This window comes from Anopheles marshallii, chromosome 2 (genome assembly GCF_943734725.1).
Source record: "Anopheles marshallii chromosome 2, idAnoMarsDA_429_01, whole genome shotgun sequence".
In the NCBI taxonomy this organism is placed as follows: domain Eukaryota; kingdom Metazoa; phylum Arthropoda; class Insecta; order Diptera; family Culicidae; genus Anopheles; species Anopheles marshallii.
In genome coordinates this window covers 3,161,559-3,176,313 of record NC_071326.1, presented here as the reverse complement: position 1 = coordinate 3,176,313, position 14,755 = coordinate 3,161,559, and the positions used below count along the sequence as shown (strand labels likewise).

The window sequence follows — 14,755 nt, the reverse complement described above, 5'->3', positions numbered from 1 at the left end:
TGTAGACCCAATATGTTTCAAACCAAAAAAAACTATGGCTAAGTGCCACATTTTAATACAAAAAAAGTTAAATCCAAATTTGCTAAAAACACAAACCGTGTTGTCTGTCCCGCGCTGTATCTCGTGTACCATTGTATCACATCTCACCCCCGGAGCAATTATGTTCCACTTCCTGCCATTTTGAGTGTTATTGCTAATTCCTCATTCACATTCCCACACCGCACTTTGGATTTCAATTTAACTCCCGTTTTGTTTTTGTGTCTTTCTCTCTATTTTTTTGCGCAAATGTCACTCCCGTTGCAGGATTTGTCGTTGAAATCTGTGCCTTATCATCGGCGTGCATACCATTTGGCCTTAGTCGCCATTCATTTGCTGGAGACGGTCCCGCCAGGAGCAACAGAGAGCAACCGGAAGCAGCTGCCGGAAACGTACCAGCAATCGGGCTCTAAAGAGGCACCACCCAAAAGCATATACGTGGCCCGGATGGCAGTACAGCGTAGAAGCGGCGAGAATGTGGAATGAACATTCCGGGACCGTTCTTCCTGCACCGAGAGCGCCTGCTGTCCTGCCCTGATGCCTACAGCCAGCCCGGCCATTCCTAGCCCTTGCGGAAGGAGTAGTAGTGGAGCAGCGTGGCAGCGGGGACAGCGAGTATGCAGATTACAGTTGGCCATCCGACCGGTTGCTGGAGCACCGGCAGAAACCGGTGGGCGTATGGGAGCACATCCGGAAAATTCCTCTACATAAATATTCTGCTCGTACTGCTGCATAACGGTAGGTGGAAATGGGGAACGGGCAAGCAGAGGGCTGGTGGATGGGATGGAACGGTAGAGAGATAACCACTTTCCCACTGGAACTCACTCCGGTGTCCGGGTTCTGGTGCCGTATTGTTCTACTCGTAATTTAAAACTTTGCAAAAGGGACAGCCGGGAGGTCCGTGAAACGGTCCGTGTGGTGGCGTTCCACGCGGATGGATACACACAGAGAGCGAGAGTGTAAAAAAAGAAATCCAGAACCCCTTGCAGGCCACGAACGTGGACAGAAAAACGGGGCCATATAGTTTTGATTTATCACACAACCGACCCATCCAGCCAGCGCCACAGAGTATGCCGTCCATGGCCATGGATGGATGGTGTCAGATGGGAATGTATTGCCTGTCCCTCAAGACCGCTCTTGGAGGGGGAAAAAAACGAAGCACGCACTCACAAATTGGAGAGCCTTGTCCCTATTTAAACAACCCACCTCCCACCCCACACCCATTTTATTTATAGGCGACTGATGGTCTTTACCGCTTTTCCTTTTTGTTCTCACTGTGGGGTTTCGCCAAACAAAACGCCACTTTTTTTAACCTTCTTTTGTTTGCTCCGCAGCTCTTTTTGTTGGTGGACTGCGCAAAGGCAAGCTGGTACTGCCCAGCTCCTATACCGCCCTCGGGGACGATCTGGACGTGCAGCTGCATGCCGACCCACTGGAGCTGGTCACGGTGGACCGGCTGAGGTTGGAAATAGCGCGCCATCTGCCGGGTTCGGCTGGAATCGTAGCGACCACGCTGGACATCCGCGTGGACGTGAACCACAACGTGACACAGATCAAGGTACCATGCTATCACTTCCTGCACGGTGGCCACTACGAGCTGGCTGTGCTGGAGGAGAATGCGAGCCATACCCGGTTGGGGCAGGTGATGGACGAGCGGTTGCGACAACCGCTGGACGTTAGTTGGCCCACGGTACGGTTGGCCATCGCACCGAACCGTACCGACACCTACCCGGAGCTGCAGATCCGAGGCATGCTGGAATTCCCGGACGTTCGCTGTCAGCTTCCCGCCCACGGTGTCGACGAGCTGGATCTGCCCGAGCTGTGGCTGGAACTGTTCTACTGTGGCAAGTCGGTAGACTCCTGCAGTCACGGCAACAACTCTCAACCCTTCTCCAGAGCACAAGTCCTCTACACGGAACAAGTCCGTGGGCTGCCCCGCAGCAGGGTGATCGATTTTCGGTGCGATCTTTTCGGCCTCGCGGGGTTCTACGGGTTGCATCTGAAATCGCGTACCGGTGGGTTGGAGGACCCAACAATGGCGTCACTGTTGCAGGCCCGTGCCCTGCTGCAAGCGGACTGGAGCAAGCAGTACGTCTTCACCGTGCACACGAGAAGCATTTTCCCCTGTGATCCGCACGGTTCGGGAATTCGCGTACTGTTCCAATATCCGGCCTGCATCCTGAACCAAGCTGACCGGGTACGGGTGTACGCTAAGCTGCGGGCGGATGTCCTCTCGCTGGCCCCACCAACTTCGTTGCATTACCTGGCGGAACAGCGTGTCACCAAGGGTCAACACTCGCTGTACTTCGAGTGCGATCTGTTCTACGAGAAGTTCGTCGAGTACTGCTTCGTGTACGTCAGCCAGGCAATATCGGGAGCGGTCGCGGACATACGGATGGACTGCGTCCCAACGCTTCCGGTGTCGGGTAAGCTATAAAAACCCCCAGTGGGAAATAATTTCCCGTGCGGGGATTACCGGAGTAACTCCCCTCCTTTAATGTACGTACCGCTGGAAGGCAAAATGACGTTAATATTATGATGATGGCGACGGCCTCTGAGCAAGGTGGATTAAGTTCCTCATCATGGCCGTTTTCGTTGATCCAAAATTAAATTTTAATCGAACACTTTGGCTCACTGGCCACCATTCAGGTGACGCTGTCGAAAATGAGTGATGGGTGAATTAATCTAATTTTGATTGAATCGTTTCCCAACTCGGCCAGCCGGTTACACTTGTTTCTCTTGCGTGTGTTTTTTTTTCTATCGCATTTTTGGTTATTAACATCTCTTCCTTCTTCATTGTTTCCAATACTTTGTTTTCCTTCTCCCCGGTTATTTAATAGCTTCCGATTCCGGTGGATGGGGACCCTGGAGCAACTGGACGCACTGTTCGACAACATGCCGCGGTGGCATAAGAAATCGCTATCGATTTTGTGACTCGCCCCCACCACGGTACGGTGCAAAGTTTTGCGAGGTAAGATGACCGGACGATCGGTTTGTTTCGCACCGTTAAAAACTTTATCCGTTCCAAGTTCCCGGTAGTTAGCGTAAGGTACACCAGCTGCAGGTATTGATTTTCTCACTTGTGTTGTGGGTCTGCGCCCCTGGTAGCATGCAACATGTTTTAGACGCTGGCGGCCCTTGGCGGGCGGGCATTATAATTTCTGCCTTACCAAACCTCCCCACCCACACACACACACACGCCCTCGGTACCACCACTGCAACACGTGTAACGATAATTCAAGGTACGGTGCCGTACTTCCAACGAACACTGCAAGCATTTAATTTCCTCCCGGCAGTGTACGTCTGGCTTGGATTCCGGGCCCCCGCTAATGGATACCGCCACGGTTCGATACCTCCTGCGTGTGTAAGTGTAAACGAGGAGCGGTCATAAAATGGATTCCAGTAAAGTTGAAATTACTCAAGCAAGCCCGAGACCGCTGTGACGAGTGGGAACCAACAACGCGGTGCACTGGCAAATATGGGTGGTAGAACTTTACTTGGGTTTCGTTATTTTTTTCATTTTGGCAAACGGAATAAAAACAGCTTCGAATTTGGTTTGAAGTTTTCTAACCCCGGCTAAGTACTGACACCGTGTGCATGGCTTGTAATCCGTTCGTCGAAATGTAATCAACGTGCTGAATGCTCCTACCCTCACACACGAACCGTACCAGACTTGCGTGTGTCGGATGTTTTGGACGAAAGCAAAAACGCGTCGAAAGGAATGTAGCTCCATAAACTTCAGGTGTCTGGACACTCAGCGTCTCGTGCACAATATGTGGCAATCGAGTCCTGTCGGTACGGTTCCGGTTTTTTTTATTTTGCGTGTTAACACTTTTTCGAACGTAAACAAGCACCAGACACTCTGAACCCGATGAAAATGGTATCACCATGGATGGGATGAAGCTATTCGCCCGATGGGAATACCGCTTGGTTACAGTGCAATTTAATCGATACACCATCGACTCTCGTTGCCATGGAGAACCTTATAAATGTTTTCCAAAAGTGGTATCTTTCTGCTGTGCAAACAGTTTCACTCCGGTCGCAGTTAGATTCTGTCCAAATTTGCAAGTCGCTGCTACAATGCCGAAGGAAAAGAAGCCGAAAAAGCCCAAAAAGGCTGTCCCCGAGATACAGCCCGTCGATGGATTAAGTGCTGTAGATCGCCAGTTCTACGAAATTACCATCAACGACCTTAACCAAAAGCTGGCCCGCCTGCGGACGCACAATGTGAAGATTGAAGAGCGCAATGAAGAGCTTGAAAGTCGGCTGAAGCAAATCGAGGAAGACCGTGCCGATGTGACGGCGTATCTCGACCGGACGCTGCAGGAAAAGGTGGGCACCATCGTGGAACTCGAGGATAAACTAAGCGAGCTGTCGAAGGTGCGTGATCAGGAGAATGAAGAGTGCCGCAAGCAGATTAATACCCTCGATGGGAAGTATAAGGCCATGCACGAACAGCTCACGTCCGAGATAAAGCTGCTGACCGGTAAGCTCAACTCCATGGAAGAGTTCCGACTGCAGCGGGACGAGCTGATGGCTAAGTTCGATGCCCAGGATAGTGAGTTGAAGGAGCAGAACAAGCGCCACAAGTCGACACTGTACGAGATGGAGCGCAAGGTCATACTGGATAAGGACCGGTTGCGGAAGGATGTCGAGAACAAGCTGCTACAGCTGTCCACCGAGTTTACCAAGTCATCCGAAATTCGGGTAGCCGCACACACGCAACGGCTGGTGCGAGAAAACATTGCCCTGAACAACGAGATGGACCGCATGATCTACACGCAGGAGCGGATGCAGAAACAATTCACCGAACTGCGCAAACAGAACACGGAGCTGCGGAACCAGGCCGAGATAGACTTTGTGGAGAAGCAGCGACTGATGCAGACGTGCCAGGAGCGGCTGGAATCGATCAAGCAGCTGACGGATCAGTTCGAGACCGTGCTGCAAAAGAACGGCGAGTTGAACGCCTTCCGACTGCGGGCTGTTGAGCTGGAGGATGAAAACAGAACCACCCGGAAGGACTACAACCAGCTGCGGCAGAAGGTGCGTGTGCTGGAGCAATACATCCATTACATCAACACCGATCGGCAAGGGTTGCGTTCCGAGTCCGACCACCATCGGCGGGAGTTTGAACGCATCTCGGACATCCTGAAGACGGTGCGCTACACCGTACGGTCGGCGTTCAAGGGTGAGGAGGAAGATTCTGACCTGCCCTACCAGGAGATCAAGCGAAAGCGTCTGATTGCCGACCTGCTCAACACGCTGAATGAGCTGGAGATGCAATCCAAGGCGGACCAATCGGTTGAAACCATTGTCGCGTCGCTAACGGACGTGTACGATCAGGGTGATCTGGGCGTTATTCCACGGGAATCCATGGAGACTATCCTGAAGAAAACGCAAGGATTCGAGGAAGTGAGCGAGTCGGCCATTATCAGCTCCAGCGCAACTGCCTCCTCCGTGGGGGAGGCAGACAAGATGGAGGGCGCTAGCAAATCTACGCTCGTTGGAGCAAGTGAGGATGAAGCGGCCATTATTGATGTTGTCAGTGGCTCGAGACTTGTGTTTCTGGGATCGAACGAGTCTCTCGAAGAAGAGGACCAAGGGGAAGGGGCAAGCGGGGAGGAACCTGACGGCGAAGAAGATGATGAGGAAAAGAAGAAAGATCGGGAACAGCATGAGGAGGACGATGGGGAATTTGGAGATGACGAGGCAAGCCAGCAACTTCAAGGTTCGGCGATGGACGGTGGCGATCCGGATAGGGACGGCATTATTGTTGACGCTCCGGAGTCGATTGAAGACGAAACGATCGAGTTTGCTGGTTCCAAGAGTGATTCGGATTGAAAATAAAGAGAAGATATTTGGGGTCTTTTTGGCAATGGCACGGATATCGTGGGGTTTAATTCTCTTTCAAGATGACGCTTCCTTTCTTCCCGATGTGCTTGTCGTCTTATGCGAATAAGTTGTTTGGCTCTTTTCCAGGGTCCATCGGTGCAGACGGAACGTTGCGGTCTGGACACGTCCGAAGATTCTTGGGAGTGTATGTTCAGTCCCGCAATAGGTGGCATCAACTTACCACTGGAGATCGAAGACGTCAATACGGAGATCGGGCCAGGATGTCGCTGTGGCTGCGTGATTCATCTGGGGATGGTGAAACCGAAACGATTGCTTGGGTCTTCCTCACACAGCTGCCCGGACCGAAGTCTGTGGCTAATAAAGGGAGACGACGGATGTCGCGTTCGCATGTCGATCGATTTCCAAAAATTTCCCTGCGATGGCCAGTGGCTCAAGATACGGGATGGTGATTCGGTCGCCGACGAGCTTTTGCTGCAGTTTGGCGCTGACAGGGCAGTGGAATCCGCCAGTGCAATGGCGGAAGCGACTGGCAACATGCTGTTGGTGGAGTTTTTCTCGCGCAAAACTGACCAGTACGATGAGGCGTGTAATGCGGGATTTTTGGGCCAGGCGGAACAAATCAGTAAGTCTCGAGAGATCTTTGGATTGGATTCGATATGGTTAACCGAGTTTTTCTTCCTTGCAACAGAATTAGCACACGCCGCACCGCAACCCACGGAAAATAGTACTTCGATGGCGAGCAAGGTGATAATGCCGATTGTGGCAGGTTTGCAGAGTTATGCTAGCTTTACGATAGCACACGTTTGTGCCATATTGTTTATTTGTTTCATCGTTTTCGTGAGCTTCCTGCTCGTGGTGCAGTACATCTTCCGGTATCGGAAGTACGAGCTGGCCACAAGCCGGATGGAGGCAGCCGATTCGCCCGCTCATACACTGTTCGGTTCGAATCAATCGATCGAGCAGGGCGCTCCGATTCAACCCCGCTCGCGGGCCGTCTCCACAACGACCCTGATATCGGAAATTGTGTCCTACGTGAAGTTACGGCCACGGGTGACGACCTCCATCCGGCACGAGCGCTTCCGGGAGAGTGTGGAGTACGCACTTGAGTCCACCAATAGTCGTTCGGATGCCGCCGTTCGATCGGATGGAAGTTCGGAAATCATCATGGAACTGCAGGACCGAAGTGCAACAGATGTCGACGATCGGGAACACCACGGGGAGGGTGATGATGAAACTCCGCTTCAAAGTCTGAACGATCTGAACATTCCGAACGAGCGCCCTTGCGTGACTCCCAAGGAACGGCTATCTCCACCCAGCAAGGATGTGCCAGAATCCGACGATGAACGATCTACAACGATCAGTTCTGCCTATTCATCTCTAAATCGTGAAAAAACCCCGCTCGTAGGAGGGAGATCCAACAAGTCCGGCGTGGAAATGCTGAGAAGTAAGCGACTGAATGCGCAACTGTCTAAGATAAAGTTTTACGCTATTGGGTCGGTTACGTCATATTGCGTTGTTAAATTGGACCTCTCTTTCTTTTCCCAGCAGGTGATCAACTCGTCAAGAGTGCTACTTGTCTGATGACCACATCCAGTACCAGTACAGCGACTCTAACCAATGTCAGCCCCTCGGACGTTGTGAGTTTGTGATATTGCGTTGGCTTCCTGTTATCATATCAGAATAACTTGTTTCCACCCTTTTAGGAATGTTGCTCACCGCCTGAGTTAGGCATCCGAAGTCCCTTGGCAAGGCGCAACACCGGCACCTCCATTCGGACGCGGAACGCCAAGGAAAGCAAAGAGAAACGCAACCTTCAGAAACTGTTGGCTGGTTCGGACTACTCTCTCGGGGCACCCTCCGAACAGGACATGGAGCTGGACTACTATGACTACAATGTGATTAACGCGGGTGCAGCTCCCGGTTCGTATCTCGGGATGGATCCAGCCTTTCTCGTGTGGATACCACCCCTGGACGATGGTTCGGACGAGGACACGAAACATCCCCCGGCAGCCCACGCTTCCGACGATGATGACGAGCTGACTGAACTGGCGAATCGTACCGCTCGCGACGATCGGATGGGTGTGGTCGATTCGCGCTGTGATAGTATTACGCCGAGCGAAGAACTAATCCGACAGCTAGCAGAACAGAAGCGAAACGATTACGTGATCGTATCGAACAGCATCTCCAAGAGTGACATCTGTTCCGAAAGTGACGGTGCATCGACGGACGGCAGGGTGCCGTTGGAACGGCGAAGAAGAAAGTTGCACGAGTTGATACTGGTGCGCCGGAATGGTGGCAATAGTGGCAATAGTGGTCGCAGTGGTGATCCGGGCAATACCGGATCCGGTACGTCCGTACGCAAAAGCTCCTCGGATGAGTCAACGGAGGAAAGGGAGAAGGAAACGTCCTTCACGAAGTCGCCGGTGGACAACAAACAGATCAGTGATTTCTACGAAATGGCCGATATCGCGTTTGCGGATGATGAGGCCGATGAAGAGGAGGAAGAGGAGGAGGAGAATGCAGGCGAAGTTCCGGCGGGAGGCTTTTGTGTAGATCGTCCAAAGGGAGGTACGATTCTGCTGTCAGCGGCAGGCAGTGGAAAGCAAGAGCCAAACAGATTAGGGAACGAATCGAACAAGTATAAACATGCAGTGGCCGACGCGCTGCACCGAGAGGGCGACAAGATGATTCAGTAGCAGTAGACGGACGCCGAATCTTGAGTAAAACTTTTTCAGATGTAGACAAATTGAACATCCGTACGGAGAAACGTTAACGTTAGCTCCTCATGTACAGGACCACCAAAACTCCCACACAAACACACATATATACACACCGGAATTACAAAAGTACAATTACCTGTATCCCGCAGTCATATCGATCGGAATTGACGATAGTAAAAGATCACACATCACAAAGCTATAGATGAAACCTCAAACATACCCGAAACATTTCATCCATTCTAGTCAAGCAGGTTTGCTCTCCAACAAGGACACATCGCATATGTATATCTGTATAGTGATAAAACCGAGACATCCTGTAGTTTTGTGAAACCGACCTCTATTTTCGCCCTGCTTTGGAAGCATCCAACCCTTTTCCCTTCGGTTGCAGTTAGAAATCCCGTAAATCGATCCCCCAAAATCGTGTAGTGACACTCTGTGTACCGAGAGACTGATCAAGGTGTATATAAGTAGGGTTTAGTAACAATATACGGATCTGTTTCATCTAATCGAACCATCTTGTAGTGGCTGTTTGATGGCTTTATACGTTAACGAGGGCCCTCCCCAGTACCATAGAGACTAGCATTAGAGCATTTTAGCAATGCAAGTGAACCTTCCATATACTGGTTCGCAACGAAACGTGAAACGAACGACAGAGAGAACTTATTTAATCGCAAAATTTGAAAAGATTTCGACCTTTTCCGCAAACCTAAAAGCTTACTTTCGATGCGCTTAATTCGACTCTTTATATACGCTCTAGGATAAAAATATACGTATATGTATGGATGTAGGTGTATGTATATGGCTTCTTTTCCGTTGCTTTATGGTAAAATGATAGTGCATTATTATTAGCTTAGCGTTTACTAGTTTTGCAACGATGAGAGAAGGGCGCAAGTTTCGTTTGGCAATGAAAAAAAAAAAAAAAAAAACAAGGAAAATCTACAAAACTTTGGGAATCAATCAAAAAGCAAAACTATATAATATATGTGCAAAATGGAAAACCAAAACACTAGCAAAAAGAAATCACGTTGCGTTATTCGTTATCAATGTAAGGGAAAACTTCTCGTTTGGCAATTTTTTGTAACGATACAGGAGTAATAAAGAGGAAGAGGCATATGAAACAAACCCGCTTTCTTTCCTTCGCTCCGACTGATGCGCCGAAATGTGCAATTTTATGACTTATACTGACAAAAAAAACTTCGTTTTATTAACCTTAAAAATTACGTGTATATGTAGACAAAGGGATCATGTTTTCATGGTTTTGTTGTTGTAGCAATTCACCGTTCACTGATTTTATCAAATCAAATTCTCCTTGCAAGCAGCACTGTAAAGCAATTACGTTGTTTGATGTTTTGTGTTAAAAAAGGTAACAAATTAAATGCAATTCCTTCGCTCTCTGCTACTTTTGCCTTGTTTAAGCCACTGTCTTTCGCATGTACTTTCACCTACGGCTGGTTCCAGTGTTTGTTAGTCTCTTACTCGAATTTGTAGCTATTTGTGGCTAAAAAAGGGAACAAACTGTCTGTCCAGTAGCGAGCAGGTGTAAAATCATTAACCAAAACGGCCTCAAACTGAGCAAAACGGAAAAGGAGAGTGAAATAATACAGCAGCAGTAAAAACGACAAATTTCCCGCTTGCATCATGTTGCGTTCACTCTTCAAAAATACTAAGCCGAAACAAGGGTAGCAATACGTTGTGTTGCTAACACAATTATAAACAACAAGAACGGATAAGGAAAAGAAACACACGTAAATACAAATACACACGCTCAAAAACACTGTTCTTTGTTTACCATTACGGTAAGGTTAGTCGATGTGTGGACACACAAGCTTCCAGAGCACAAAACGGTATAAAAAAGATGAAAATAAATACGAAGTGTTTGCACAACACTGTGACAAAATGGGGGGGCAGGCGCTCGATTTCGCTTTCCCTACTTTTGAACTCTGATTATCCTTAGGAAAGTGAAAGAGTGACCCCTTTTGGCTTATGCGACATTCTCAATGTTCCAAACCTTTGTGTTGCAGTCCTGACCGGTGGAGATTAGTGTTTCGTTATCCAGCCACACCAGACCCGTAATTTGCGACTGTGGATGGGCATCTAAATTGCAAAGTGTGATCGAATTAAACTTAGGCGAATAGGAATGATTGAAAGGCAATACTTACTCTTGATGATGGTGTGCTTAGCCGGGCTGTTTACGAACCAAATGATGATGGTCGTATCAAGGGAACCGCTGGCTACAAGTTCCGAGTTTGGCGAGAATGCTACACAATTGACACGAGCATTATGGAAGCCCCATTCCTTGTTGTGAGCGGGCTGTAAACAATTACAAAGCGCGAAAAAGGAGTTTTTAGAGCCATTATTGATTGTTAAGCCGATCATCTCTCCCATACCTTATACTCTGCCACACTGTAAAGAATCACCTTCCTGTTAGCATCGCAGGCAACCAACAGCTTGTTGTCGGGTGAATAGCGCACATCCGTCACCGGTCCCAGGTGTTCCAAATCCAGCTTGTGCGTCAACTGACCACCGCTCAGCGCGTACACGTGCACCTTACTATCGTCGCCACCAACAGCCACATCCATCGTTTCCGGATTAATGCTAACGCTACTCGACTCGTAGCTTATCGGCGACGATGACACCTTCCGGTTGTCCTGCAGCACAGTAATGTCCTTCACGCACCCAACCACAACCGTATTGCCCTCCTTCAGTATATCCATACCACGTGGTTGACAGGCGAGCTTAGCATCCACACCCGTGTACGTATTACCCTCGACGCTGATCTGCTTGATCGAATCATCAATTCCGGCCGTGTACACAAAGTCACCGGCCGCCCTTATATCGTTGATCTGATTACCGTGGCCAACACCCGCCACACGGTCATTGGTACCACTGCCAGAATTCCAGTTCGTGACCGCACCATCATGGCTTCCCGTATAGATCGTGCTTCGATCGTCGCTGAGCGTCAGCACCGTGATCGGTTTGTTGTGACCTTTAACGACACGCAACGGTTTGGTGGGATTGTTCACATCGAGGTAGTTGATAAAACCGGACAGCGACACCGACAGGATGTGGTTTCCCTGCCACAAGCAGGACACCTGCTGATCGTCTACCGTGCTGCCCATCGGGAACTCACTAACGAGGGTGCGCGTCTCGACGTCCCACAGCTTGCAGGACTTGTCACCGGAACAGGTAAGCAGTTGCGTACCGTCCGGTTTCCAGGCCACTCCATACACACCGCCACTGTGGGCCGGCGAACCAACCTCACCAACCAGCTCCGAGGTTGTACCGTCGTAGATGAACACCTTACCATCGAACCCGGCCGAAGCAAACAGATGCCCGCTTGGGGAATACCGGACCGCCTGCACAAACCGGGTATGATCTTGCTTCGTCATCTTGAACTTGAACGGTGGTCCCTCAAACACCCCGATCGTGTTATCTTCGCTTCCGGTTACGATTCGGAACGGACGAGCCGGTCGGAAGTCGCACGAATTAATCGGTTTCGACTGACCGGAAATCTCGCCCACTGAGGTACCCGTTTCCGCCATAAACACGTGCCCGAAACGTTCCCGACCTTCGCCCACAATGACGATCCGTTGGCTGTCCGGCGACCAGGAAATATCCTTAATAGGACCACCAATCGGTTGGAACTCATTCTTCAGTATGTGTTCCTTATTCACCGTATCCCAGATGCGAATTTTACCCGACTGATCACCGGATGCGATGTAAAACCCGCTCGGCGAATACTTGGCCACATTTACCGCGCACGAGTGTTCCGTGTAGATGTCGGCAATTTCCGGATTCTAAAACAATATCAACACGCGATTATAACTGCCACTTGCTGGAGGGTTTTCCATCCTCGTTACCATGACGATACTTACATCAATGTTGCGAATAATCACAGAATGTCCATTGGTGTAGAGGAAGTTCTTGCCCTTCGGGTCACCTCCCAGCACGATCGGTTGGCCACGCTGTGTTCGGGGCAATGTCGCATAAATAAACTCTATAACACAAGGAAAAAAGAGAAACGAGAATTAGGCGAGAGTGAATCATGTGGAGTTAGTGCCGTGGTTTGTTTCAAACTTGTTAACAAGATTGCTTCGGTGCGCGCTATGCTTCGATGCACACTATGAATGACCCAAGGGAGTGGTCTAGTGCGATAGATAGAAACGCGTCTCAGTATCTTATTCCCGTTTCCATAGACACCACTGTAAGAGTTTCTTATAGGTGCAATAAAAGACTGTGTACAAAATGCAGACCAAAACATACCCCACGTAAAACGCACCACCCTAAACGTAGATTTTTTTTACAATCAATCATCACCCAACATTGTAAACTGTGGTTTAACCTTCCTTCGTACGCTTTTCAGTTGCATCCCGATTTTATTCCGGGTGTTACTGCATTCTGTTGCAACCACCGGCGCACGAGTGGGAGTTTTATTTTTAAACCTTAACACACGTTTTACGGTGTCCCTTTTTTGCACCGAAAACACCGGCATATCGGGAAATGGGTGGAAAACTACCATTAGCAAGCACTTTTTCTCTCAATACATCGAACAAGCAAAACAAAAAAAGTTGCTTGTGCATAAAAATGCCGAGTTCATTGCCGTCTCCCTGTGTGACGAGCGATTACGATACATCATTGCTGCGATTAGTCATCGCTTCCGCAAGCCGATAAGCTGGCATAAGGGAGACGTTTTGAAGGGTCTGGTTAACTACGGGGGGTTGGGGGGACGCGTTGGGAAGTTGCCATTTTGCAATTCGGTTAAATGACCTTTTTCCCCTATTTAGTATGATCGATAGTATAATATCTAGAAGATATGGCGGATGATGGACACATTCCCGTAAAAGGCAAAACGGAACAGGTCCGTCCGCCCTCTACCCGGCCGGTTTGCAGCTGTGTCCGCAGAACAACACAATTTCCTTATTTGGTAACATTTTTTCCCGGCACATCGGTCGGTTCGCCGCCGTTCCAAAAAACCACCCCAGGGTGGGGTGTTTGGTTCGATAATTCAGAATTAACGCACAATCGCACACTCACTGCACAACCTTCAATATTTCTTATATGGTAGGTACTCACTATTAGAATAGGCCATGTTGTTTAAAAAATGGGAACTTGTTCCAGCTAGAGATCGCGAATTTGTTGCACACGGAGAAATTAGTTGTTGTTGGCACAAATAGCACACACGCACAAAACGTCAAACCCAAGGAACAATTTTTACCCCGCAACTACCAGGTTCGCTGCGTTTCACACCGGCTGACTGAACATACTGAGCGGCTCTTGGTAAGGTACAGGGTTTTTGATGACAGAACAACGCAAGCGCCTATCACAACAAGTGCAGCACATGACTTTTCAACGACCTTACAGCCAAACTACACGCACAATTGGTCGACTCAACAGATTACGACACAGTCTGCGCCTGCTTTCAATTCCATACAAAAATAGGTCTGATGCGATTTCATGTCAATGTTACGAATGATGTTTTATCAATGTTTAAAGAGTAGATCGCACCAAACTTGGACTAATTTTGAGTTACAATGTAGAATGGATATAAAACAGCAACAACCGCAACGTCGAAGCCATTTCAACGGATGATAGACGATGATTGTTGGTGACTTTTACTGCATTTTTCAATGAATTAATTTTTTTAATGAAATTTTTGATTCGATAAATGCAGCAAATATTCCATCGGTTCAAAACAAACATCGTTTATTTATACTGTCTTTTCAAAAGTTCACAGGAAACTCATGTTTGTGTTTGTGTGCGTGTATACGATTAACAATATACGATAACAATAACAATTTACAATTGCAATGCACTAGAAAATGTGCATCAAATAATACCAAAAATGTTGCATACTTGTTTCTATACACATCCATAGACAGCCGTGGTGGAAGCGCAGCCGTTGTTCGAGACCGCTTCCACCACCGCTGTCGCGAAAGAATGAGACGCAGGCACTCGCACGGTCCCTTCCTCATTCCTTTCACACACCCTCGATTGACTAGACAATTCTACTATCCGGTTCGCTATACGGCCCAAAAACGGCAGATCTTTCGCTTCGTGCTCACTCCGGCAATTGCTCTCTGGGGCCTCGGCTGTCAAACTTCGGATGTCAAGGTGCTAAAGAGCGGTTTACACAAGCTTAAACCAAG

General features: G+C 48.9%; 3 protein-coding genes across 3 annotated transcripts; 2 read left to right on the top strand and 1 right to left on the bottom strand.

Moving 5' to 3' along the window:
• The first annotated feature begins 653 nt into the window (after positions 1 to 653).
• On the top strand, positions 654 to 8,585 carry LOC128710324 (uncharacterized). Its single transcript, XM_053805375.1, has 7 exons — positions 654 to 774; positions 1,371 to 2,462; positions 2,877 to 3,007; positions 6,016 to 6,511; positions 6,578 to 7,333; positions 7,435 to 7,526; positions 7,593 to 8,585. Exons 1-7 carry the CDS (start codon positions 654 to 656, stop codon positions 8,583 to 8,585), a joined length of 3,681 nt encoding a protein of 1,226 aa, XP_053661350.1.
• On the top strand, positions 4,117 to 5,877 carry LOC128710326 (cilia- and flagella-associated protein 157). Its single transcript, XM_053805377.1, has one exon. It carries the CDS (start codon positions 4,117 to 4,119, stop codon positions 5,875 to 5,877), a length of 1,761 nt encoding a protein of 586 aa, XP_053661352.1.
• Positions 8,586 to 10,590: 2,005 nt separating the features above from the next.
• Positions 10,591 to 13,698, bottom strand: LOC128710325 (actin-interacting protein 1). Its single transcript, XM_053805376.1, has 5 exons — positions 13,683 to 13,698; positions 12,485 to 12,606; positions 10,997 to 12,406; positions 10,769 to 10,919; positions 10,591 to 10,703 (listed from the first exon to the last, which is right to left on the bottom strand). Exons 1-5 carry the CDS (start codon positions 13,696 to 13,698, stop codon positions 10,591 to 10,593), a joined length of 1,812 nt encoding a protein of 603 aa, XP_053661351.1.
• Between the last annotated feature and the right edge of the window lie 1,057 nt (positions 13,699 to 14,755).